General features: G+C 47.0%; 1 protein-coding gene across 1 annotated transcript in view; it reads left to right on the top strand.

Moving 5' to 3' along the window:
- Positions 1 to 23814, top strand: part of LOC120981079 (carboxylesterase 5A-like) — a 57397-nt gene extending 33583 nt beyond the window's left edge. The window contains exons 12-13 of the mRNA XM_040410559.1: positions 6495 to 6567; positions 23375 to 23814. Coding sequence (XP_040266493.1) covers positions 6495 to 6567; positions 23375 to 23543 — 242 coding nt within the window. The 3' untranslated portion in view covers positions 23544 to 23814. The remainder of the gene's footprint in view (positions 1 to 6494; positions 6568 to 23374) is intronic.
- The last annotated feature ends 2240 nt before the right edge of the window (positions 23815 to 26054 follow it).

The raw sequence follows: 26054 nt of genomic DNA, 5'->3' as shown, positions 1-26054 counted from the left end.
CCACAGCCCCGCCCCCCGCCGGAGAAAGATGCCGGCTTGGACCTAGGCGGCGGAGGAGAGAAGTGCCGTCTCCGTGGGCTCCATCCCCCCCCCCGCCGGCGGCTGAAGAGGTACCGCCGTTCTGAACGGGCAGGAGAGGTCCCCCGTACTGTAGAGGCCCCGCCCCCTGCTGTCTACTGGTAACGCAGTGGCCCGGCGCATGGCGGCCCCTACTCACCAAAGGGCCGACCACCGCACGCACATCCACTCACCTTATCTTCCGACAATAGACTGCCAGGTACGAGCGCACGCTTCCTGAGAACTCTGCACGTCGTACGCATGTGGGAGGGTGCCGGCCGTTGAAGTAGGTGGCCAAGCCCCTCCCACAAATACAGGCCAATGAATCGGCCTTAACACTTATCCTGTACTGATCCTGAGTTACATCCTGTATTATACTGCAGAGCTGCACTCACTATTCTGCTGGTGGAGTCACTGTGTACATACATTACTTATCCTGTACTGATCCTGAGCTACATCCTGTATTATACTCCAGAGCTGCACTCACTATTCTGCTGGTGCAGTCACTGTGTACATACAATACATTACGTATCCTGTACTGATCCTGAGTTACATCCTGTATTATATTCCAGAGCTGCACTCACTATTCTGCTGGTGCAGTCACTGTGTACATACATTACTTATCCTGTCCTGATCCTGAGTTACATCCTGTATTATACTCCAGAGCTGCACTCACTATTCTGCTGGTGCAGTCACTGTGTACATACATTACTTATCCTGTACTGATCCTGAGCTACATCCTGTATTATACTCCAGAGCTGCACTCACTATTCTGCTGGTGCAGTCACTGTGTACATACAATACATTACGTATCCTGTACTGATCCTGAGTTACATCCTGTATTATATTCCAGAGCTGCACTCACTATTCTGCTGGTGCAGTCACTGTGTACATACATTACTTATCCTGTACTGATCCTGAGTTACATCCTGTATTATATTCCAGAGCTGCACTCACTATTCTGCTGGTGCAGTCACTGTGTACATACATTACTTATCCTGTCCTGATCCTGAGTTACATCCTGTATTATACTCCAGAGCTGCACTCACTATTCTGCTGGTGCAGTCACTGTGTACATACATTACTTATCCTGTACTGATCCTGAGCTACATCCTGTATTATACTCCAGAGCTGCACTCACTATTCTGCTGGTGCAGTCACTGTGTACATACATTACTTATCCTGTACTGATCCTGAGTTACATCCTGTATTATACCCCAGAGCTGCACTCACTATTCTGCTGGTGCAGTCACTGTGTGCATACATTACTTATCCTGCACTGATCCTGAGTTACATCCTGTATTATACTCCAGAGCTGCGCTCCCTACTCTGCTTGTGCAGTCACTGTGTACATACATTACTTATCCTGTACTGATCCTGAGTTACATCCTGTATTATACTCCAGAGCTGCATTCACTATTCTGCTGGTTCAGTCACTGTGTACAGACATTACTTATCCTGTACTGATCCTGAGTTACATCCTGTATTATACTCCAGAGCTGCACTCACTATTCTGCTGGTGCAGTCACTGTGTACATACATTACTTAGGCTACTTTCACACTAGCGTTCGGAGCGGATCCGTCTGATGTTTCATCAGACGGATCCGCTCCGATAATGCAGACGTTTGCATCCGTTCAGAACGGATCCGTCTGCATTATAACTTAGAAAATTTTCTAAGTCAGAAAGTAGCCTGAGCGGATCCGTTCAGACTTTACATTGAAAGTCAATGGGGAACGGATCCGCTTGAAGATTGAGCCATATAGTGTCATCTTCAAGCGGATCCGTCCCCATTGACTTCCATTATAAGTCTGGACGGATCCGCTCGCCTCCGCACGGCCAGGCGGACACCCGAACGCTGCAAGCAGCGTTCAGGTGTCCGCTCACTGAGCGGAGCGGAGGCTGAGCGCTGGCAGGCGGATGCATTCTCAGTGGATCCGCCTCCACTGAGAATGCATTAGGGCCAGACGGATGCGTTCGGGGCCGCTCGTGAGCCCCTTCAAACGGAGCTCACGAGCGGACACCCGAACGCTCGTGTGAAAGTAGCCTTATCCTGTACTGATCCTCAGTTACATCCTGTATTATACTCCAGAGCTGCACTCACTATACTGCTGGTGCAGTCACTGTGTACATACATTACTTATCCTGTACTGATCCTGAGTTACATCCTGTATTATACCCCAGAGCTGCACTCACTATTCTGCTGGTGCAGTCACTGTGTACATACATTACTTATCCTGTACTGATCCTGAGTTACATCCTGTATTATACTCCAGAGCTGCACTCACTATTCTGCTGGTGCAGTCACTATGTACATACATTACTTATCTTGTACTGATCCTGAGTTACATCCTGTATTATACTCCAGAGCTGCGCTCCCTACTCTGCTTGTGCAGTCACTGTGTACATACATTACTTATCCTGTACTGATCCTGAGTTACATCCTGTATTATACTCAAGAGCTGCACTCACTATTCTGCTGGTGCAGTCACTGTGTACATACATTACTTATCCTGTACTGATCCTGAGTTACTTCCTGTATTATACTCCAGAGCTGCACTCGCTATTCTGCTGATGCAGTCACTGTGTACATACATTACTTATCCTGTACTGATCCTGAGTTACATCCTGTATTATACTCAAGAGCTGCACTCACTATTCTGCTGGTGCAGTCACTGTGTACATACATTACTTATCCTGTACTGATCCTGAGTTACTTCCTGTATTATACTCCAGAGCTGCACTCGCTATTCTGCTGATGCAGTCACTGTGTACATACATTACTTATCCTGTACTGACCCTGAGTTACATCCTGTATTATACTCCAGAGCTGCACTTACTATTCTGCTGGTGGAGCCACTGTGTACATACATTACTGATCCTGTACTGATCCTGAGTTACATCCTGTATTATACTCCAGAGCTGCACTCACTATTCTGCTGGTGGAGTCACTGTGTACATATATTTAATCTATCGCCCGTTTATGTCGCCTGCACCTCCACCAGAAACATCTCCGGAATCCGCTCCTTTCTCAATATGGAAACAACAGAAACTTGAGAACCTCTCACTCCCGGCTCCAAGACTTCTCCTGAACTGCACCAGTTCTCTGGAATGTCCTACCCTCAGAAATTAGGTTAAGTCACGATATACAGTCGGGTCCATAGATATTTGGACGGAGATGACGTTTTCCTCATCTCTGTTCTGTCCGTCTCCACGATGGATTCTGATGAGGTTGAAGTTCAGACTTTCAGCTTTAATTCCGTCGGTTGAACAAAATGATTGCATAAAAATGTGAGGAACTAAAGCGCTTTATAAACTCAATCCCTTCCTTTCAGGGGCTCAAAAGTAATTGGACAAATTAAATAATTGTAAAGAAAATGATCATTTCTAATACTTGGTTGTAACCCTTTGTTGGCAGTGACTGCCTGAAGTCCTGACCTCATGGACATCACCGGACGCTGTTTCCTCCTCTTTAATGCTCGGCCTTTACTGCCGCGGTTTGTTTCTGGGCCTTTCTGTCTGAAGTTTAGTCTGTGACCAGTGACACGCTCTGTTGGGTTCAGACCCGGGGACTCGGCCGTTCTAGAACATTCCACTTCTTTGCTGTAATAAACTCCTGGGTCGCTTTGGCTTTATGTTTCGGGTCATTGTCCATCCGTATTATGAACGCCGACCAATCAGTTTGGCTGGATCTGAGCGCAGTCTGTCTCTGAAGATCCCAGAATTCATCCGGCTGCTTCTGTCCTGTGTCCCATCATCAATAAGCAGTAGGGCCCCGGGGCCACCGGCAGCCATCCATGCCCGAGCATCGCCCTGCCTCCGCCGTGTACTACAGACGATGCGGTATGCTTTGGATCATGAGCTGTACCGAGCCTTCGCCATAGTTTTTTCTTTCCATCATTCTGGTAGAGGTTGATCTTGGTTTCATCCGTCCACAGAAGGTTCTTCCAGAAGTGTGCCGGTTTATTAAAGATGTTTTTCAGCAAAATCCAGTCCATCCTTCTTATTCTGGAGGCTGAGGAGCGGCTGCATCGCGCAGTGATCCCTCTGTATTACTTTCATGCCGTCCTCTCTTTATGGTAGATTTGGACATTCATCCGCCGATATCCTGGAGAGAGTGGTCACTTGGTCGGCTGTTGTGAAGGGGCTTCCCTTCACCGTGGTAATTATTCCGCCATCATCCACCGCTGGTGTCTTGCGTGGGCGTCCAGGTCTTTTTGCATTGTTGAGGTCACCAGGGCTTTCTTTCTTTCTTTCTCAGGATGAACCAAACTGTAGATTTTGCCGCTCCTGATAGTGCAGAAATTTCTCGGATGGGTTTTTCTGTTTTTGCAGATGAAGGACGGCTTGTGTCACCTGCATGGAGACCTCCTGTGACCGCATGTTTACTGCTCAGCAAAATACAAGCACTGCACCTCACATCAACTCCAGGCCTTTTATGTGCTTAATTGAGAATGAAATATTGAAGGAACTGCCCAGGAAACAACCTGAGAGTCAATTGTCCAATTACTTTCGGTGCCTTTAAAAACAGGGTGCCCCATGTAAAGGAGCCGAAACTCCTAAACCCTTCATCCAGTTTTAATGTGGATGCCCTCAAATGAAAGCTAAAAGTCTGGACTTTATCTCCATTATGTAACTATAACTTCAATATGTTTTAGTAAACAGGTACTGAAAACAAAATGTGTCAGTGTCCGAATACATATGGACCTAACTGTACATATGGACCTGACCAATCATCACACACTTCTACCACACCGCATGCACTCAGAGGCACTACAGGTACCAGCTGGTGACGGCTCAGGCATCTTTATATCTACTCCTCTATTGTGTTAAGATGGCCGGACCATTGTACAAAACAAGCACTTATTATCTTCTGTGCCACCCCATCTCCTCATAGATTGTAAGCTCTTGTGTCTCCTCATAGATTGTAAGCTCTTGTGTCTCCTCATAGATTGTAAGCTCTTGTGTCTCCTCCATCTCCTCATAGATTGTAAGCTCTTGTGTCTCCTCCATCTCCTCATAGATTGTAAGCTCTTGTGTCTCCTCCATCTCCTCATAGATTGTAAGCTCTTGTGTCTCCTCTATCTCCTCATAGATTGTAAGCTCTTGTGTCTCCTCCATCTCCTCATAGGTTGTAAGCTCTTGTGTCTCCTCCATCTCCTCATAGATTGTAAGCTCTTGTGTCACCCCTATCTCCTCATAGATTGTAAGCTCTTGTGTCTCCCCCATCTCCTCATAGATTGTAAGCTCTTGTGTCACCCCTATCTCCTCATAGATTGTAAGCTCTTGTGTCTCCTCCATCTCCTCATAGATTGTAAGCTCTTGTGTCTCCTCCATCTCCTCATAGATTGTAAGCTCTTGTGTCTCCTCCATCTTCTCATAGATTGTAAGCTCTTGTGTCTCCTCTATCTCCTCATAGATTGTAAGCTCTTGTGTCTCCTCCATCTCCTCATAGATTGTAATCTCTCGTGTCTCCTCCATCTCCTCATAGATTGTAAGCTCTTGTGTCTACCCTATCTCCTCATAGATTGTAAGCTCTTGTGTTTCCTCCATCTCCTCATAGATTGTAAGCTCTTGTGTCTACCCTATCTCCTCATAGATTGTAAGCTCTTGTGTCTACCCTATCTCCTCATAGATTGTAAGCTCTTGTGTTTCCTCCATCTCCTCATAGATTGTAAGCTCTTGTGTTTCCTCCATCTCCTCATAGATTGTAAGCTCTCGTGTCTCCTACATCTCCACATAGATTGTAAGCTCTTGTGTCTCCACCATCTCCTCAGAGATTGTAAGCTCTTGTGTCTCCTCCATCTCCTCATAGATTGTAAGCTCTTGTGTCTACCCTATCTCCTCATAGATTGTAAGCTCTTGTGTCTCCTCCATCTCCTCATAGATTGTAAGCTCTTGTGTCTCCTCCATCTCCTCATAGATTGTAAGCTCTTGTGTCTCCTTCATCTCCTCATAGATTGTAAGCTCTTGTGTCTCCTCCATCTCCTCATAGATTGTAAGCTCTTGTGTCTCCTCCATCTCCTCATAGATTGTAAGCTCTTGTCTCTACCCTATCTCCTCATAGATTGTAAGCTCTTGTGTTTCCTCCATCTCCTCATAGATTGTAAGCTCTTGTCTCTACCCTATCTCCTCATAGATTGTAAGCTCTTGTGTTTCCTCCATCTCCTCATAGATTGTAAGCTCTTGTGTCTCCTCATAGATTGTAAGCTCTTGTGTCTCCTCATAGATTGTAAGCTCTTGTGTCACCCCTATCTCCTCATAGATTGTAAGCTCTTGTGTCTCCTCCATCTCCTCATAGATTGTAAGCTCTTGTGTCTCCTCCGTCTTGTCTGTTGCTCTGTTATTTATGACTGTTGTACATGAACCCCTGAACTGTACATCGCTGCGGAATATGTTGGCGCTATAGAAATACAGATTATTATCATTATTATTAAAGGTCCGGACACGGAGGAAGAGAAGACTTTGAGTAAAGCAGTCATGAACTACTGGGCCAACTTTGCACGGAATGGGTAATGTGTCGTCCTCTAGTGGGGTCGCCTTCTACGTGAGATCTTCCTGTGGCGGGTGACGTGTTCCGGGTGGTTGATGCGGGGCTGTAGTTCAGGTCACAGGCAGGTGTCGTCCAGCAAGTGTCCGTCTGTCTGGGAGTAAAGTGGGGACTGTGAAGCCTGGACAGAGGTCACAGCCCAATGCAGCGCCATCAATGTACGGACCTCCTTAGGGTCGTGTCTGGTGCAAAGATCAGTGGAAATTCCCAAAAAGTCACCAAAACTGATGAAAAATTCCTACCCCCCTGTTTCAGGTCCTTACCATTTTCAAGATCTTAGCTTGCTTTATTTGAATAGGGATATTCTTTTTTTTTTATTTAGAGCCTGACCATGTCCTGCTCACACAGCTGTGGGATTGCTACAGTGTATCTGTGCCAGCAAAATGTGGTCCCATGCTGCTGGACAGTCAGATTAGGTTCACATTGTGTGCCCACATGAAGATACAGTGAGGAACAGAAGTATTTGAACACCCTGCGATTCTGCAAGATCTCCCACTTAGAAATCATGGAGGGGTCTGACATTCTCATTGTAGGTGCATTCCCACTCTGAGAGACAGAATAAAAAAATAAAAAATCAGGAAATCACATTGTATGATTTTTAAGAAAAATTTCTTTGTCTTGCACGGCTGAACATAAGTATCTGAACACCTGAGAAACAGCAAGAATTCTGTCTCTCAAAGACCTGTTACTGCGCCTTTAAAAAGTCCACCTCTACTCCACTCATTAATCTAACTTAGTCGCACCTGTCTGAGCTCTTTACAGACCCCTGTCCACCCCTGTCAGTCAGACGCCAACTACTACCATGGGCAAGACCAAAGAGCTGTCAGAAGACACCAGAGACATAATTGCGGACCTCCACAAGGCTGGAAAGGGCTGCGGGGCAATTGCCAAGCAGCTTGGTGAAAATAGATCAACTGTTGGAGCAATTGTTAGAAAATGGAAGAGGCTAAAGACGACTGTCAGTCTCCCTCGGACTGGGGCTCCATGCAAGATCTCACTTTGTGGGGTATCACTGATGATAAGAAAGGTGAGGAATCAGCCCAGAACTACAAGGGAGGAGCTGGTCAATGACATGAGGAGAGCGGGGACCACAGCTTCAGAGGTCACTGTCGGTAGAACACTACGCCGCCATGGTTGCAAATCATGCATTGCATGGAAGGTTCCCCTGCTCAAGTCATCACAGGTCCAGGCCTGTCTGAAGTTTTCCAATGACCATCTGGATGATCCAGAGGAGGCCGGGGAGAAAGTCATGTGGTCAGAGGAGACCAAAGGAGAACTTTTTGGTCTAAACTTCACTCATCGTGTTTAGAGGAAAAAGAAGGATGAGTTGCATCCCAAGAACACCATCCCTACTGTGAAGCATGGGGGGGTAACATCATGCTTTGGGGGGGCTTTTCTGCGGAGGGGACAGGACGACTGCACTGTATTAAGGAGAGGATGAATGGGGCCATTTATTGTGAGATTTTGAGCAACAACCTCCTTCCCTCAGTCAGAGCATTGAAGACGGGTCGTGGCTGGGTCTTCCAAGATGACAACGACCCGAAGCACACAGCCAGGATAACCAAGGAGCGGCTCCGGAAGAAGCATATCAAGGTTCTGGAGTGGCCTAGCCCGTCTCCAGACCTAAATCCAATAGAACATCTTTGGAGGGAGCTGAAACTCTGTGTTGCTCAGCGACAGCCCCGAAACCTGACCGATGTAGAGGAGATCTGTGTGGAGGAGCGGGCCGAAATCCCTGCTGCAGTGTCTGCAAACTACCTCAGCCGTGTTAGCCCCCCCATATCAAAGTTTTTGAACAAAACATATGCAGTTGGTTAGATCTTTGTTAGATCAGGTTGGATCAATTGTTGTTTGCGATTAGACCTCACACAGAAGTAGAGATATTAACAGTTATAACAAAACAACTAGTTGATCATACCGGATCTAACAAATATCTTCCAAAATTGCTAATTGTTTGGTCAATTTTTTGATAAGGGGGGCTGATGACGGGTTAGCCCCCCCTGCAAATAACTGTTAATATCTCTACTTCTGTATGAGATCTAACGCTGTGTAATTGATCCAACCTGATCTAACAAAGATCTAACCAACTGCATATGTTTTATTCAAAAATTTTGATATGGGGGGGGCTAACACGGCCGAGGTGTGCAAACCTGGTCAGGAACTACAGGAGACGTCCGACCTCTGTGACTGCGAACAAAGGCGTCTGCACCAAATATTAACACTGATTTTCTCAGGTGTTCAGATACTTATGTTCAGCAGCAAGACAAAGACATTCTTTAAAAATCATACAATGTGATTTCCTGAATTTATATTTTTTATTCAGTGGGAGAACTTGCAAAATCGCAGGGTGTTCCAATACTTCTGTTCCTCACTGTATATGTAAAAAGTATGTGGAGCAGAGAGTTGGCAGAGCGGAGGAGAGAGTGGGCCGAGCGGAGCAGAGAGTGGGCCGAGCGGAGCAGAGAGTGGGCAGAGCGGAGCAGAGAGTGGGCAGAGCGGAGCAGAGAGTGGGCAGAGCGGAGGAGAGAGTGGGCAGAGCGGAGGAGAGAGTGGGCAAAGTGGAGCAGAGAGTGGGCCGAGCGGAGCAGAGAGTGGGCAGAGCGGAGCAGAGAGTGGGCAGAGCGGAGCAGAGAGTGGGCAGAGCAGAGCAGAGAGTGGGCAGAGCAGAGAGTGGGTAGAGCGGAGCAGAGAGTGGGCAGAGCGGAGCAGAGAAACCTAGAATGTGTCGGCAGATAAGAACCATTCGGCCCATCTAGTCTGCCCAATATACTGAATCCTATGAATAGTCCCTGGCCCTATCTTATATGAAGGATGGCCTTATGCCTATCCCATGCATGCTTAAACTCCTCCACTGTATTTGCAGCTGCCACTTCTGCAGGAAGGCTATTCCATGCATCCACTACTCTCTCAGTAAAGTAATACTTCCTGATATTACTTTTAAACCTTTGCCCCTCTAATTTAAAACTATGTCTGTTGTACAGAGAGTGGGCAGAGCAGAGAGTGGGCAGAGCAGAGAGTGGGCAGAGCAGAGAGTGGGTAGAGCGGAGCAGAGAGTTGGCCGAGCGGAGCAGAGAGTGGGCCGAGCGGAGCAGAGAGTGGGCAGCTGTAGCACATTTATTATGATCTGGTGCAGATTTCTGTTTTGGCGCACAGACACTCCAGAAACAGGTGTGCACTTAATGACTGTGGCGCATCTGATGTGTATAACATGTATCCCCTATACATGTTATACACATGACACCAGCGGGGGATACATGTTATACGCCTGACATCAGTGGGGGATACAGGTAATACACCTGTAGCCAGCAGGGAATACAGGTAATACGCCTGACACCTGCGGGGAATACATGTTATACACCTGACACCAGCGGGGGATATATGTAATATGCCTGACATCAGTGGAGGATACATGTTATACGCCTGACACCAGCGGGAGATACATGTTATACGCCTGACATCAGTGGGGGATACATGTAATATGCCTGACACCAGCAGGGGATACATGTTATACGCCTGACACCAGCGGGGGATACATGTTATATACGCCTGACACCAGCGGGGGATACATGTTATACCCCTGACACCAGCAAGGGATACATGTTATATGCCTGACACCAGTGGGGGATACATGTAATATGCCTGACACCAGCGGGGGATACATGTTATACGCCTGACACCAGCAGGTGATACATGTAACACGCCAGCGGGGAATACATGTTATACGCCTGACACCAGCAGGGGATACATGTAATACACAGATAGAACAAAATAAAAATAAAAATATAATGTTAAAATGTTGATAAAAATAAATAAATAAATGAAAAATAAAAGGTGCTTGAAAATACTAAATGTTGTACAATGTTGCGGTAAGTATCCAACAGCTAGCTCAGTGTAATTCGCACCATAAAGTGTAATACACCATCAATAACCAGAAACTGGCTCCTGTTAAAACTTGACGTCCTCAAATAAGTCCACAGTTATTTTGTAGAATGGATATAACATTATTGATTGTGTCCTTTAGTAGCAGCAATGCAGAAAAATTATTATCTCACACCCCGGTGAGGTCAATGGTATAACCAGAATAACAGTTGGTTGGTATTACTTTAAATGTAATTGTATCCTTTTGTGGAATATTGTTCACTGGCCTTCTGAATCTTAGAACCGGTAATGATAACCTTACCTTTCCTTGTCCTGGCTGCTCGGTAGTGTTGTAATGTTTTCCAGGGCCCGCTAAACACCGGCGTCCCAGCTGTTTCTCAGTCGGCGTCCCACGTGTATTCAGAAGATGGTTTGTGGTTCTGGAAATGACGTAGCTGGCGGACGGGACTGGGACTTTCAATTTTCCTTAGTCCGGATCCTCGATCCAACGCTCGATAATGTCAAGGCGATGATCGCTTACAAAGTTACAGTCCACTGTTAATCCTCACGATAAAGTCAATTTTTTTAGGAAAAGGGTCATATCTCGATTTTATGCCAAACACGTTTCGGGGACGACTCTCCCCTTCTTCAGTGGTGATGACCCTTCTGTATGCATTGTGGGTTTTTATACCCTGATTGGTTGTCTCTAAAAACCGATATGGATTATTTTTGGTGCCATTTTTATCATTTTACGGATTTACCATATTTATTTTTGCTTGGTGTTTAATGGGGAATCTGTATATCATTTTTGCTGGTTATAGTTTCCATTCATTTGGTTTTGCACTTGATTTTTCCACCTGCGGTTTTGTTGCGGTTATTGTGCGTTTTTATCTTAATGATAAGTTTTTTTGATATAGGTTGCAGTTTCTTGTATTGCACATACTCCATAAAAAATTTATTTGGTATATCACTTCTATAAGAAAATAACATACTTAATGTATTTAACCTCATTGATATCGGCTTGTGTCGATTTTGTTACGATTTTAACAGTTGTGCTTCTTACATAAAAACATTAAAACTTTCATTCATATGATGTAATTGTAAACCCAATGAGTTCAAACCTATATTTGTCCACTGTGTGGATTCTTATCTCCATAGTTTTATTAAGGTATAGGGTGTTTAGTTTTACGTACATGTACGTGCAATTGTATTCCCTCAGTTTTGCGCTCAATTTTCCCACTTGCGATTTTGTTGCGGTTATTGTGCGTTTTTTTTATATAGATTACAGTTTCTTATATTACACATATTCCATAGAGAGTTAGTTCGATATATCACTTCTATAAGAAAATAACAAACTTGATGTGTTTAACCTCATTGATATCGGCTTATATCGATTTTGTTACGATTTTAACAATTTTACTGCTTACATAAAAAACATTAAGACTTTCATTCATATGATACACTAGTCAACCCGATAAGTTCAAACCTATGTTTATCCACTATGTGGGTTTTGGGGCATTTGGTTTTCATACGAGTGGAGGCATTCCATCTTGCTGGATGGAGAGGGTACATGCGCTCATCACCAAGGGAGGATCGCGGTGCTGATAAACAGCCAGACATGCGATCCTCCGTCGGTAGACGAGCGAACGCCCCATTGGTTCACAGAAAACCAAATATCTCCAAATCAGCGTTTAGTCCCATTGGTATGAGACTGCCAAAATCGTATATTCACCTTGATTCAGCCCTCGACATTTTCTCAATGTGGTTTCCTCCTCTCCAGTGATGTTCTATCTGCTCCAATGCCAAAAAGGACAGACCGCTGCAATCTTTATTGTGCCCTTCTTTGAAGTGTTTTGATAGGGCGTTGTTTTCACAGTCTTTTGCTATATTGTTTAGATGTTCAGATATTCTAGTTTTCAGCTGCCTTTTTGTTCTGCCGATGTATTGTTTTGGACATGGACGATGGATCAGATAGACAACACTGGAGGAGTTACACGTCATGGAATGTTTGATATTCATGGAGAATGAGTTCTGGGTTGAAGAGATTTCTGTTGTCTTTTTTGGGAATTTAGTTTTCTTACAACCCATACAGCCTCCACATCTGAAAAAAACGTCGGGTTTCAACCAATTTTGAATTGTTTTTTTATTCTTTTTTTTAACAGTTGGTGCTATTTGTATGCCTAGGCACTTTGGTATATGTAATCAGGGGGCTTGTAGGTAGTAAAGGGTAGTAAGTTTATCATGGAGAAAATGGTGCCAATGGCGTTTAATAATTCCTGTTACTTGTCTAGATCTGTCACCGCCAGTCCTGTGAGAAGGTCTGTTAGACGTTCTTCTCTACCTCTTGCATGACGTTCTTTGTTTTGGTTTCACTTTGTCATCTCCTTTCCTTCTCCCATCTGTCACCTATTTTCACTAATTGTCTCCCTTTATATTTCCTCCCATACTGCCTCACTTTGCGGTTTATACTACTTCCTGGATGAGTTGTTCACTGTTGGAGGCTGCTTCTGCTGATTCCTCAGATAAGTGTTTTTCCTTTATTTGTGTTTCCTTGCTGGCTTGATTGTAGGTGACCCTGACTCCGTCCGTATTAAGTGCATGGAGCTGGTGGTCGTGTCCCCTCACTATTATAGGGTTTTCAGGTGTTACACAGTATGAGGTACGTGGGCATGCAATCGTCAATCAAAAAGACCTTTGCATGGGCATAGCAGTCAAGGAGAGCTCTTGGGGTTTTATAGGGCTCCTTAGTTTGGGATCAAGCCAGTCGGATGTTTATTTATAAGTTCCAGCTTTCTGCAACACCATCCGTGACAAGATCGTACGTTGTATGGGAGGATCATTCTGAACTCAGAATTTTTATTCCACACCTTACTCAACCGCTGGTTAAAACCACCAGGTCTTACATCAAAAACTGTCATGGTCTTACCTGCTTGCTGCTCTCCTTCGTTTGACATGTGCTGGCGGCCATCTTGGTTTCTGGGTTTCTTGTAGCCTTCCACCCTGCGGCTCCTCCTTCCCCTGGGAGGAGCTGGATGCCTAGCTCATATATATAGGAGGTCTGTGGCTTCAGTTCCTTGCTTGGTCCTCTTGTGTTCACATGCTTCTAAGACTGCTGCTGCTTCTGGTTCCTGATCCTGGCATCGTCTGACTACCCTGCTGGTTCCTGATCCTGGCTTCGTCTGACTACCCTGCTGGTTCCTGATCCTGGCTTCGTCTGACTACCCTGCTGGTTCCTGATCCTGGCTTCGTCTGACTACCCTTCTGGTTCCTGACCTCTGGCTTCGCAAAGACTCTGCTCGGTTTCACCATCCGTTTGGACTTTTGCTTTACAGCTTTATTTTCAATAAAGCCTTCTATTTTCACTTATCTCTTGTTGTACGTCTGGTTCATGGTTCCGTGACATTAGGACCAAGCCATGAATTCTGACGGTACAGGGCCATCCTCGCTACCCACGCTGGTTGCCAGACTTGATCAGCAGGATCACCTGTTGGGTCGGTTCGCTGTGGCGTTGCAAACCCTGCTTGAACGCACGGCTCATTTCGCTCCCGTTGCCGATGAGTCGGTTGTCGCTCCTGGGCTCGCTCCTACTGCCGCTCCGGTTGTTGCGCCAGAGTCTACCCCGACACCTGTTGTTGCGCCTGCGGTGTTTCGGGGTATGACCGGTTCTGCCCCTCTTCCACAGCGCTTTGGGGGAGAGCCAACTCAGTGCCGAGGTTTCCTTAACCAGGTGGGCATTTATTTCGAGTTGCTGCCACATGCCTTTCCTACTGAGAGATCAAAGGTGGGCTTCTTGATCTCGCTGCTCTCGGACAAGGCCTTGGCCTGGGCCAGCCCTTTATGGGAGAACAACAATCCGGTGGTTGCCGAGTTTTCCGGTTTTGTTGCTTCTCTTCGGAAGGTATTCGATGTGCCGGCTCGTGCTGCCTCTGCTGCGAAGCTCCTTATGTCCATCAGACAGGGTTCACGATCCGTAGCTGAATACGCCATTGAGTTTCGTACCCTGGCAGCAGAGGTGGGCTGGAATAATGAGGCTCTGGTCGCTGCTTTCTCTCATGGTCTCTCGGATGCCTTGAAGGATGAGGTTGCAGCTAAGGACCTACCAGTTGAGCTCGAGTCTCTTATTTCTTTCCTGATTTTGATTGACACCAGACTCAGGGAGAGACCTTCCTTTAAGGAGAACCTGCGGAGGTCTTCTAACAGATTGGTGCCTACGTTTGCTGTCCCACCCGTGCCTCCCTCTCCTCCCACGCCTCCTGGGGATGACTTGTCTGGGGGTGAACCCATGCAGCTGGGGTTTGCTCGCCTGTCCGAGGGGGAGAGGGCACTCCGGAGACGCGAGGGCCGATGCATGTACTGTGGTCTCGGTGGGCATTTTCGGTTGGCATGTCCGAACCGTCCGGGAAACGCTCGTACCCTGAGATCCTGTCGGGGGCAGATCTTGGGTGGAGTCTCCTCGTCCCCGGTTTCCCGTGTTGACAAACCACTGATCACTGTTGTCCTCTCCTGGGTCGGGGGCTCGGTGACGACCCAGGCGTTGGTGGACTCTGGTGCTGGTGGTTTGTTCATTGATAGTGTGTTCGCTGCCGCCAATTCCATTCCTCTGCAGGCTCGAGGTTCCCCACTGGCTCTTGAGGCGATAGACGGCAGACCCCTTCTGCCGCCACACGTGACTCATGAGACCCTTCCAGTGGGGATAGCCATTGGTGCCGTTCACAGAGAGTCGGTCTGCCTCCAGGTTATTTCGTCTCCACACTACTCGGTGGTCTTGGGGTACCCCTGGCTCCAGAGGCATAATCCGACTTTCGATTGGAGATCGGTCGAGATCCTCTCGTGGTCACCGCAGTGTGGGGCTAGTTGCATCCATGGGTCTGTCAAGTTGCTGTGTACTTCCTCGGACTCTCTGTTGCCTCCTGAATACGAGGAGTACCGGGAGGTATTCGATAAGGTGCGCGCGGTTGCCCTACCTCCGCACCGCCCATACGATTGTGCCATAGAGTTACAATCTGGTGCCGTTCCTCCTCGTGGCAAAGTCTATCCACTGTCGGTAGCGGAGAATGAGGCCATGGAGGAGTACGTGAGGGAGGCGCTTTCACGCGGACACATTCGCAAATCTTCGTCCCCGGCAGGGGCTGGATTTTTCTTTGTGAAAAAGAAGGGCGGTGAGTTGAGGCCTTGCATCGATTACAGGGGTCTCAATCGCATCACGATCAAGAACGCTTACCCGATACCCTTGATTTCCGAGCTGTTCGATCGCCTTAAAGGGGCCACGGTCTTTACCAAACTCGACCTGAGGGCGGCATATAACCTGGTAAGGATCAAGGCGGGCGATGAGTGGAAGACCGCGTTTAACACCAGGACCGGTCATTACGAATCCTTGGTTATGCCCTTTGGGTTGTGCAATGCGCCCGCAGTCTTTCAGGAATTCATCAACGATGTTTTCCGTGACCTGTTGCAGCAGTGTGTGGTAGTCTTTTTGGATGACATCTTAGTATATTCTGAATCCATGGAGGCCCACATTCTGGATGTCAGACGAGTGTTGCAACGGTTACGAGAGAACAAGCTGTTCGGTAAGCTTGAGAAATGCGAATTTCACCGATCCCAGGTAACCTTCTTAGGTTACATCATTTCCGCTGAGGGGTTCTCCATGGATCCTGAGAAGGTTTCGGCTGTCTTACAGTGGCCCCAGCCCAGTGGTCTTCGTTCCCTGCAGCGCTTTTTGGGCTTCGCCAATTATTATCGGAAGTTCATCAGGGACTTTTCCATGCTGGCCAAGCCTCTCACGGATCTGACCAGGAAGGGCAGTAATTCCCAGGTCTGGCCGCTCGAGGCCATCCGAGCTTTTGAGGCCCTAAAGTCCGCCTTTGTGTCGGCTCCGATTCTGTCGCATCCCAACCCTGGGTTGCCCTTTGTCCTCGAGGTGGACGCGTCTGAGACGGGAGTAGGCGCCCTTCTGTCTCAGCGTAGAACACCAGAGGGTCCTCTGCTTCCTTGTGGGTTTTACTCCCGGAAACTGTCTTCCGCGGAGTGCAACTATCAGATTGGTGACAGGGAGTTATTGGCCATCGTGCAGGCCCTTAAAGAATGGAGGCACTTGCTCGAGGGTTCGGTGGTTCCGGTTCTCATCCTGACAGACCACAAGAATCTGTCCTACCTTTCTGAGGCCAAGAGATTGACACCACGTCAGGCCAGATGGGCTCTGTTCTTGTCACGTTTTAATTACGTGGTCTCCTACCTACCCGGTTCCAAGAACATCAGGGCGGATGCCTTATCACGGCAGTACTCCGAGCTGTCCAGGGAGGAGTCGATTCCGACTTCGGTCATACCTCCGAATCAGATCCTGGCCGCCATTCGCACCAGCCTGACCTCTCCCCTGGGTGAGCAGATTTTGGCGGCTCAATCTGGTGCTCCCTCTGGGAGACCCAACGGCAGATGTTTTGTGCCTGAGGAGTTGCGCACTCGGTTGTTGCGAACCTACCATAACTCCAAGACCGCGGGGCATCCTGGAAAGAATCAGCTGTCCTGGGCTGTTTCACGTCTGTTCTGGTGGCCTTCCCTACGTTCCGACATCGCCGCATATGTAGCGGCATGCTCCGTTTGTGCCCAGAGTAAGTCCCCTCGGCACCTTCCGTTGGGCCTTCTGCAACCCATAGCCACCGGGGAGCGCCCATGGTCACACCTGGGGATGGATTTCATTGTGGACCTCCCTGCATCCCGAGGCCATACGGTCATTCTCATGATTGTGGATCGGTTTTCCAAAATGTGCCACTGTGTTCCTCTCAAGAAGTTACCCTCTGCACAAGAGTTGGCCACGATTTTTGCCAGGGAGGTCTTCCGGTTGCACGGTTTGCCTAAGGAGATTGTGTCGGATCGGGGGAGTCAGTTTGTGTCCAGGTTCTGGCGCGCCTTTTGCTCCCAGTTGGGGATTCATCTCTCCTTCTCCTCGGCCTACCACCCTCAGTCCAATGGGGCCGCAGAACGATCCAATCAGGCCTTGGAGCAATTCCTTCATTGCTATGTCTCCGATCACCAAGACAATTGGGTTGACCTCCTGCCTTGGGCTGAGTTTGCCAGGAACACAACGGTGAACTCTTCCTCTGGGACGTCTCCCTTCATGGCCAATTATGGGTTCCAACCTGCCGTGTTACCGGAGGTATTCTCTCCCCAGGATATTCCGGCTGTGGAGGATCACCTTTCCGTCCTACGTGCTTCTTGGGTACAGATCCAGAAGTCCCTTGAGGTCTCTGCGCAGCGCCAGAGACTCCAGGCTGATCGCAGACGAGCGCCTGCTCCTTCCTACCAGGTCGGAGACCGTGTATGGTTGTCCACCCGCAACCTCAACCTTCGAGTGCCCACTCCCAAGCTGGCGCCTCGCTTTGTTGGTCCCTTCCGAGTGCTTCGCAGGGTAAACCCGGTAGCCTATGCCCTTGCGCTTCCTCCTGGCATGCGGATCTCCAACGTGTTTCATGTCTCCCTGTTGAAGCCTCTGGTGTGTAATCGTTTCACTTCCTCGGTTCCTCGGCCTCGTCCGGTCCAAGTGGGCAATCGTGTGGAATATGAGGTGAGCAATATCCTGGACTCACGCCTGGTCCGCGGTCGGTTGCAGTTTTTGGTCCATTGGCGTGGTTATGGTCCAGAGGAGCGTTCCTGGGTTCCCTCCGCAGATGTCCATGCTCCAACCTTGCTCCGAGCCTTCCACGCACGCTTCCCTCAGAAACCGTTTTGTGCTCCGCGGAGGAGGGGCCCTTGAGGGGGAGGTACTGTCATGGTCTTACCTGCTTGCTGCTCTCCTTCGTTTGACATGTGCTGGCGGCCATCTTGGTTTCTGGGTTTCTTGTAGCCTTCCACCCTGCGGCTCCTCCTTCCCCTGGGAGGAGCTGGATGCCTAGCTCATATATATAGGAGGTCTGTGGCTTCAGTTCCTTGCTTGGTCCTCTTGTGTTCACATGCTTCTAAGACTGCTGCTGCTTCTGGTTCCTGATCCTGGCTTCGTCTGACTACCCTGCTGGTTCCTGATCCTGGCTTCGTCTGACTACCCTGCTGGTTCCTGATCCTGGCTTCGTCTGACTACCCTGCTGGTTCCTGATCCTGGCTTCGTCTGACTACCCTTCTGGTTCCTGACCTCTGGCTTCGCAAAGACTCTGCTCGGTTTCACCATCCGTTTGGACTTTTGCTTTACAGCTTTATTTTCAATAAAGCCTTCTATTTTCACTTATCTCTTGTTGTACGTCTGGTTCATGGTTCCGTGACAAAAACACTACACAAATCATCAGTGTTTTAGAAGGTTTGAATGTCCATCCGGAATGGATTATAAATACATTGGATGTTCAATCCCTGTATACCGTAATCGACCATACACAGGGAGTCGAGGCCTTGAGAAATCAACTTAATATGGATAATACCTTGAAACCAGAACAGATAAGTTTTATACTGGAAGGTGTCGATCATATTCTACATCATAATTATTTCCTTTTTGAGGAAGATTATTATTTACAGTTAAAGGGCACCGCCATGGGGACCAGGTTCGTCCCCAGCTATGCCAATCTATTTTTGTCACAGTGGGAACATGACACCATAAGTCCCAGGCTGGGGGAGGACCTGGTCCTATGGCGGCGCTATATTGATGATGTTATTTTCATCTGGCGAAAAGATTAAAATAGCCTGCAACAATTTATGGAAGAACTAAATAACAAAATATATTATTTACGTTTTACATCAGGAACAAATAGAGATAAGGTGGATTTTTTAGACATTCAAATCACTAAGAAAGAAAATAAATATATATGCAATACTTATCATAAACCTACAGCCAAAAACGGATTCATTCTCTTTTCGAGTTGCCATTTACCCAATTGGCTTACCAATATTCCTTTCGGACAGTTTCGACGCATCAGGAGAAACTGTACGGAAGATGATAAATTTGAAGAAGAAGCAACCATAATGAAAATGCAATTCAAAGAAAAATCATACCCAGATAAGCTATTGGGGGAAGCTCTCAAAAAGTGAGAAGATTAGATAGAAAATCCTTCTTTGACGAAAAGATAATACAAAAGCAAAATAAAAATTCTGAGTTCAGAATGATCCTCCCATACAACGTACGATCTAGACAAGTAACAGGAATTATTAAACGCCATTGGCACCATTTTCTCCATGATAAACTTACTACCCTTTACTACCTACAAGCCCCCTGATTACATATACCAAAGTGCCTAATTTAGGCATACAAATAGCACCAACTGTTAAAAAAAAGAATAAAAAAACAATTCAAAATTGGTTGAAACCCGACGTTTTTTTCAGATGTGGTGGCTGTATGGGTTGTAAGAAAACTAAATTCCCCAAAAAGACAACAGAAATCTCTTCAACCCAGAACTCATTCTCCATGAATATCAAACATTCCATGACGTGTAACTCCTCCAGTGTTGTCTATCTGATCCATCGTCCATGTCCAAAACAATACATCGGCAGAACAAAAAGGCAGCTGAAAACTAGAATATCTGAACATCTAAACAATATATCAAAAGGCTGTGAAAACAACGCCCTATCAAAACACTTCAAAGAAGGGCACAATAAAGATTGCAGCGGTCTGTCCTTTTTGGCATTGGAGCAGATAGAACATCACTGGAGAGGAGGAAACCACATTGAGAAAATGTCGAGGGCTGAATCAAGGTGAATATACGATTTTGGCAGTCTCATACCAATGGGACTAAACGCTGATTTGGAGATATTTGGTTTTCTGTGAACCAATGGGGCGTTCGCTCGTCTACCGACGGAGGATCGCATGTCTGGCTGTTTATCAGCACCGCGATCCTCCCTTGGTGATGAGCGCATGTACCCTCTCCATCCAGCAAGATGGAATGCCTCCACTCGTATGAAAACCAAATGCCCCAAAACCCACATAGTGGATAAACATAGGTTTGAACTTATCGGGTTGACTAGTGTATCATATGAATGAAAGTCTTAATGTTTTTTATGTAAGCAATAAAATTGTTAAAATCGTAACAAAATCGATACAAGCCGATATCAATGAGGTTAAACACATCAAGTTTGTTATTTTCTTATAGAAGTGATATATCGAACTAACTCTCTATGGAATATGTGTAATATAAGAAACTGTAATCTATATAAAAAAAACGCACAATAACCGCAACAAAATCGCAAGTGAGAAAATTGAGCGCAAAACTGAGGGGATACAATTGCACGTACATGTACGTAAAACTAAACACCCTATACCTTAATAAAACTATGGAGATAAGAATCCACACAGTGGACAAATATAGGTTTGAACTCATTGGGTTTACAATTACATCATATGAATGAAAGTTTTAATGTTTTTATGTAAGAAGCACAACTGTTAAAATCGTAACAAAATCGACACAAGCCGATATCAATGAGGTTAAATACATTAATTCTTATAGAAGTGATATACCAAATTAACTTTTTATGGAGTATGTGCAATAAAAGAAACTGCAACCTATATCAAAAAAACGTATCATTAAGATAAAAACGCACAATAACCGCAACAAAACCGCAGGTGGAAAAATCGAGTGCAAAACCGAATGAATGGAAACTATAACCAGCAAAAATGATATACAGATTCCCCATTAAACACCAAGCAAAAATAAATATGGGAAATCCGTAAAATGATAAAAATGGCACAAAAAATAATCCATATCGGTTTTTGGAGACAACCAATCAGGGTATAAAAACCAACAATGCATACAGAAGGTTCATCACCACTGAAGAAGGGGAGAGTCGTCCCCGAAACGCGTTTGGCATAAAATCGAGATATGACCCTTTTCCTAGAAAAATGGACTTTATCGTGAGGATTAACAGTGCACTGTAACTTTGTAAGCGATCATCGCCTTGACATTATCGAGCGTTGGATCGAGGATCCGGACTAAGGAAAATTGAAAGTCCCAGTCCCGTCCGCCAGCTACGTCATTTCCAGAACCACGAACCATCTTCTGAATACACCAGCAGGGGATACAGGTAATACGCCTGACGCCAGCGGGGGATACATGTAATACGCCTGACACCAGCAGGGGATACAGGTAATACGCCTGACGCCAGCGGGGGATACATGTAATACGCCTGACGCCAGCGGGGGATACATGTAATACGCCTGACACCAGCGGGGGATACATGTTATACGCCTGACACCAGCGGGGGATACATGTAATACGCCTGACATCAGTGGGGATACATGTAATACGCCTGACACCAGCAGGGGATACAGGTAATACGCCTGACACCAATGGGGGATACATGTTATACGCCTGACACCAGCGGGGGATACAGGTAATACGCCTGATGCCAGCGGGGGATACATGTAATACGCCTGACATCAGTGGGGATACATGTAATACGCCTGACACCAGCAGGGGATACAGGTAATACGCCTGACACCAATGGGGGATACATGTTATACGCCTGACACCAGCGGGGGATACAGGTAATACGCCTGATGCCAGCGGGGGATACATGTAATACACCTGACATCAGTGGGGGATACATGTAATACGCCTGACATCAGCGGGGGATACATGTAATACGCCTGACATCAGTGGGGGATACATGTTATACGCCTGACACCAGCGGGGGATACAGGTAATACGCCTGACGCCAGCGGGGGATACATGTAATACACATGACATCAGTGGGGGATACATGTTATACGCCTGACACCAGCGGGGGATACAGGTAATACGCCTGACACCAGCGGGGGATACATGTAATACGCCAGTCACAAGGGCTTATTTTTTTGGGGACAAGTTGTATTTTTTAATGGCACCAATAGCTTATATTGAAAAGTAGGAAAAAAAAAATTGGGGTGAAATTTAAAAAAAAAGAAATTCCACCAAGGCATTTTAGATTTTGTGTTTATGGCATCCACTGCAAAAAATGGCATGCGGGCCCTTATTGTGCGGGTCGGTGAGATTACAAAGAAATACCTGTAAAATGTATTTTTTTATTGTATCTCCATATTCTGACAATATAACATTACTAAAAAACAGCAAATCAGCTATTTTAAATTTTTTCTGTTACGCCGCTCACCGCAGGCGATAAGTATTGTTATATTTTAATAGTTTGGACATGTTTGATGTTTTTGTGCTTTTTTTTTATTTTTCTGAAACTTTTTTTTTACTTTTGTTTGTTACGGTATTTTTCGTTCCCCTTTCGGGGACTTGTCCATGTGATCTTCTGATCGCTTGTTCCATAGACGGCAATGGAATAGTATTGGGCAGAGCTTTTCAGGCAGCTCATTATGTCAGGCCTGGGAGTCATGGCAGCCGATCGGAGCCCCCACAGAGGGATGCCCCCTATCTCTGTCTCACCTCACAGATGCCACGTTTGCTATTGACGGTGGCACCAGAGGGGATAAATACATGGTGGGTGCCTGCTATATTATACAGCTGACACCCGCCATGTATAGAGCGAGCTCAGCACCTGGGCCCGTACAGCGCCTTAACCCTCATGGCATATGGGTACATCAGGGGTTAATAAATGCCAGCTATAGACTTTCCACTCACTTTTTATTCCGTTTTTTTGGGAGGCCACATAAACAGCGGTTCTGGAGATTTACATGCCGTTCACTGCGCAGGATATATGATGTATTCGTTTTACGGACCGCCTCGTCACGGTTGTGGTTTACCTACATGACTTGCAATGAAGTCACCATTTTTCCTGCAGTGAATTTTATTTTGTGGCCCCCCGTGAAGTTGAATCAATATGACAATGTGGCCCTCAGACCGAAAAGGGTTGTTGTGCACCCCTGGTCTAAATTAACCTATTGTAACAAACCCTCAGCTGTATTAGGTCAGAAGAGGTGTAAATCATAAAGCTACCAGTCACTGACATGCAGCAGAGATCTTGAAATGATTAATTAACTCTGAACTGACCAATTTCTTTTTCAGAAATCCCAACGGGCCGGGTCTGGTTCAGTGGCCCCAATACGACCAGAATGAAGGCTTTCTTCAGATTAATATAAGTCTGAGCGCAGCCCAAAAACTGAAAGCAAAGAAGTATGAATTCTGGACTAAGACCCTTCATCAGAAAATCCTGGCGGTGTCCCGGGACGGCTGAGAGCGAACGGGGGGCGAGAGGCTGCAGACAGACACGGTGGAGCGCTGCTGCAGTCCACACGGGTACTGCAGCCGTTACCTCTCCCAATCTGCAAGGTGGCATAATGTGAACAGGACCATGGACGTTACTCGTGGTCATCCTCTTTACCGTCCGGCTGTGTCTCTCCACGCTCAGCGGCAGATCAGCCGGTTGTCTAGAGGGGCAAGGTGCAGCTGTACAAGCTTCTCTGCTCTCATGAAATACTGTCAATAAAGTTTTTTTGAGAAAATTCTCCCCTACTCCTTTCATTATTGAACTTAACCATATCCACGGGGAGCTCCCCCGATCCTGTTCTGATGCTGCTCGGGTCTCCGCTCGGCTCCACTTCCTGCTCCAACGTGGCAGGAAATGGCTGTGAATGTCGCTCAGCCGATCAATGGGTGGGACGGGTCTGCACACAGTGATCGGCTGAGCGATGACCCGGGCGCGCGCACAAGGCGGAAATCCAAGGCCGGTAGAGGAAAATGGATTCTGGTCCACGCTTCTCCCAACAAACACGTAGCCACTTGCGCACACAGGAAAAAATTTGGTTTATCACAGGCAGACGCCCTGTTCACCGCTCCGCGCCGCCCAGCGAAAGCTCATACGCTCCAGCACCTTCAAAGAAACGGCAACATAGTGCAGCATCCACGGTACTTTTAAATGGAAATTCTATTTATTGTACTCACAAACAAGCACTTGATATAGGCATTAAAATATTTAGTCAGTCCGCTGTCCGCCCGACCCGGGTTTCGCCCAATGGCTTCGACAGAGAGCCCCTGCGCCCCCAGCGTGGAGCGGTGAACAGGGCGTCTGCCTGTGATAAACCAAATTTTTTCCTGTGTGCACAAGTGGCTACGTGTTTGTTGGGAGAAGCGCGGAGCAGAATCCGGTTTCCTCTACTATTACATACAGGAGAGAGGACCGGCTCCTGCTATCTGGACTGCTGCTATTATTAATAACCTTTTGGGGTATACACGGACTACAGGGTTTACTGTTGCTTTGTTTTGTATTTGGAAATCCAAGGCCGACCCTGCGAGTTCTGCTGAGGATTTGCAGTTTTCCGTGTGTGGATTCAGGGTGACTCCATGTGTACCCCCCCCCCCCCCCCCCCCGCCCTAGGACTCACATGTCATTTCTCTCGTGGATTCCCAATGAAACCACTGAGACAAACACGTGGATTTCGGAATCTGTGTGAAAGATGCGACAAGTGAGGGAATGAACGCGGGGGACTTGTGATGAGATGTGCAGCTGCAGCCTGTGGCCCTGAATCGGTCATTCTGACATCAGGCCCCTGTAGGAGGATTGATGCAGATAAGGTGGCGGGAGGATCGGAGACAGAGGCCTCGCTCTTAGACAAAACAATTCTTGGAGCTCGCTCGTGCATTTTAACCCCTGGTGTTAAGGTTCCTTTATACAGGACGACAGAGCAGCAGATTATCGGGAAGGAAGGGTTCCTTAGTGACAATCGCCTGCTCGTCAGTGGAGAAGACATATTTACATGCAGCGATCTCCTCCACAGTATGGGGAGCAGTGATCACTAATGCCATCGCTCGTCCTCATACAGAAGCGTTCCTTCCTGACAATCGCCTGCTCGTCAGTGGAGAAGACATATTTACATGCAGCGATCTCCTCCACAGTATAGGGAGCAGTGATCACTAATGCCATCGCTCGTCCTCATACAGAAGCGTTCCTTCCTGACACTCTCCTGCTCGTCAGTGGAGGAGACATATTTACATCCAGCGATCTCCTCCACAGTATAGGGAGCAGTGATCACTAATGCCATCGCTCGTCCTCATACAGAAGCGTTCCTTCCTGACAATCTCCTGCTCGTCATTGGAGGAGACACATTTACATTCAGCGATCTCCTCCACAGTATAGGGAGCAGTGATCACTAATGTCATCGCTCGTCCTCATACAGAAGCGTTCCTTCCTGACACTCTCCTGCTCGTCAGTGGAGAAGACATATTTACATGCAGCGATCTCCTCCACAGTATAGGGAGCAGTGATCACTAATGCCATCGCTCGTCCTCATACAGAAGCGTTCCTTCCTGACACTCTCCTGCTCGTCAGTGGAGGAGACACATTTACATTCAGCGATCTCCTCCACAGTATAGGGAGCAGTGATCACTAATGCCATCGCTCGTCCTCATACAGAAGCATTCCTTCCTGACATTCTCCTGCTCGTCATTGGAGGAGACACATTTACATTCAGCGATCTCCTTCACAGTATAGGGAGCAGTGATCACTAATGCCATCGCTCATCCTCATACAGAAGCATTCCTTCCTGACATTCTCCTGCTCGTCATTGGAGGAGACACATTTACATTCAGCGATCTCCTTCACAGTATAGGGAGCAGTGATCACTAATGCCATCGCTCATCCTCATACAGAAGCGTTCCTTCCTGACATTCTCCTGCTCGTCAGTGGAGGAGACACATTTACATTCAGCGATCTCCTCCACAGTATAGGGAGCAGTGATCACTAATGCCA

The sequence above is a fragment of the Bufo bufo genome, chromosome 10 (assembly GCF_905171765.1).
Source record: "Bufo bufo chromosome 10, aBufBuf1.1, whole genome shotgun sequence".
NCBI lineage: Eukaryota > Metazoa > Chordata > Amphibia > Anura > Bufonidae > Bufo > Bufo bufo.
Note: the sequence above shows the minus strand (reverse complement) of the source record. Positions and strands in the feature narration are given on the sequence as shown.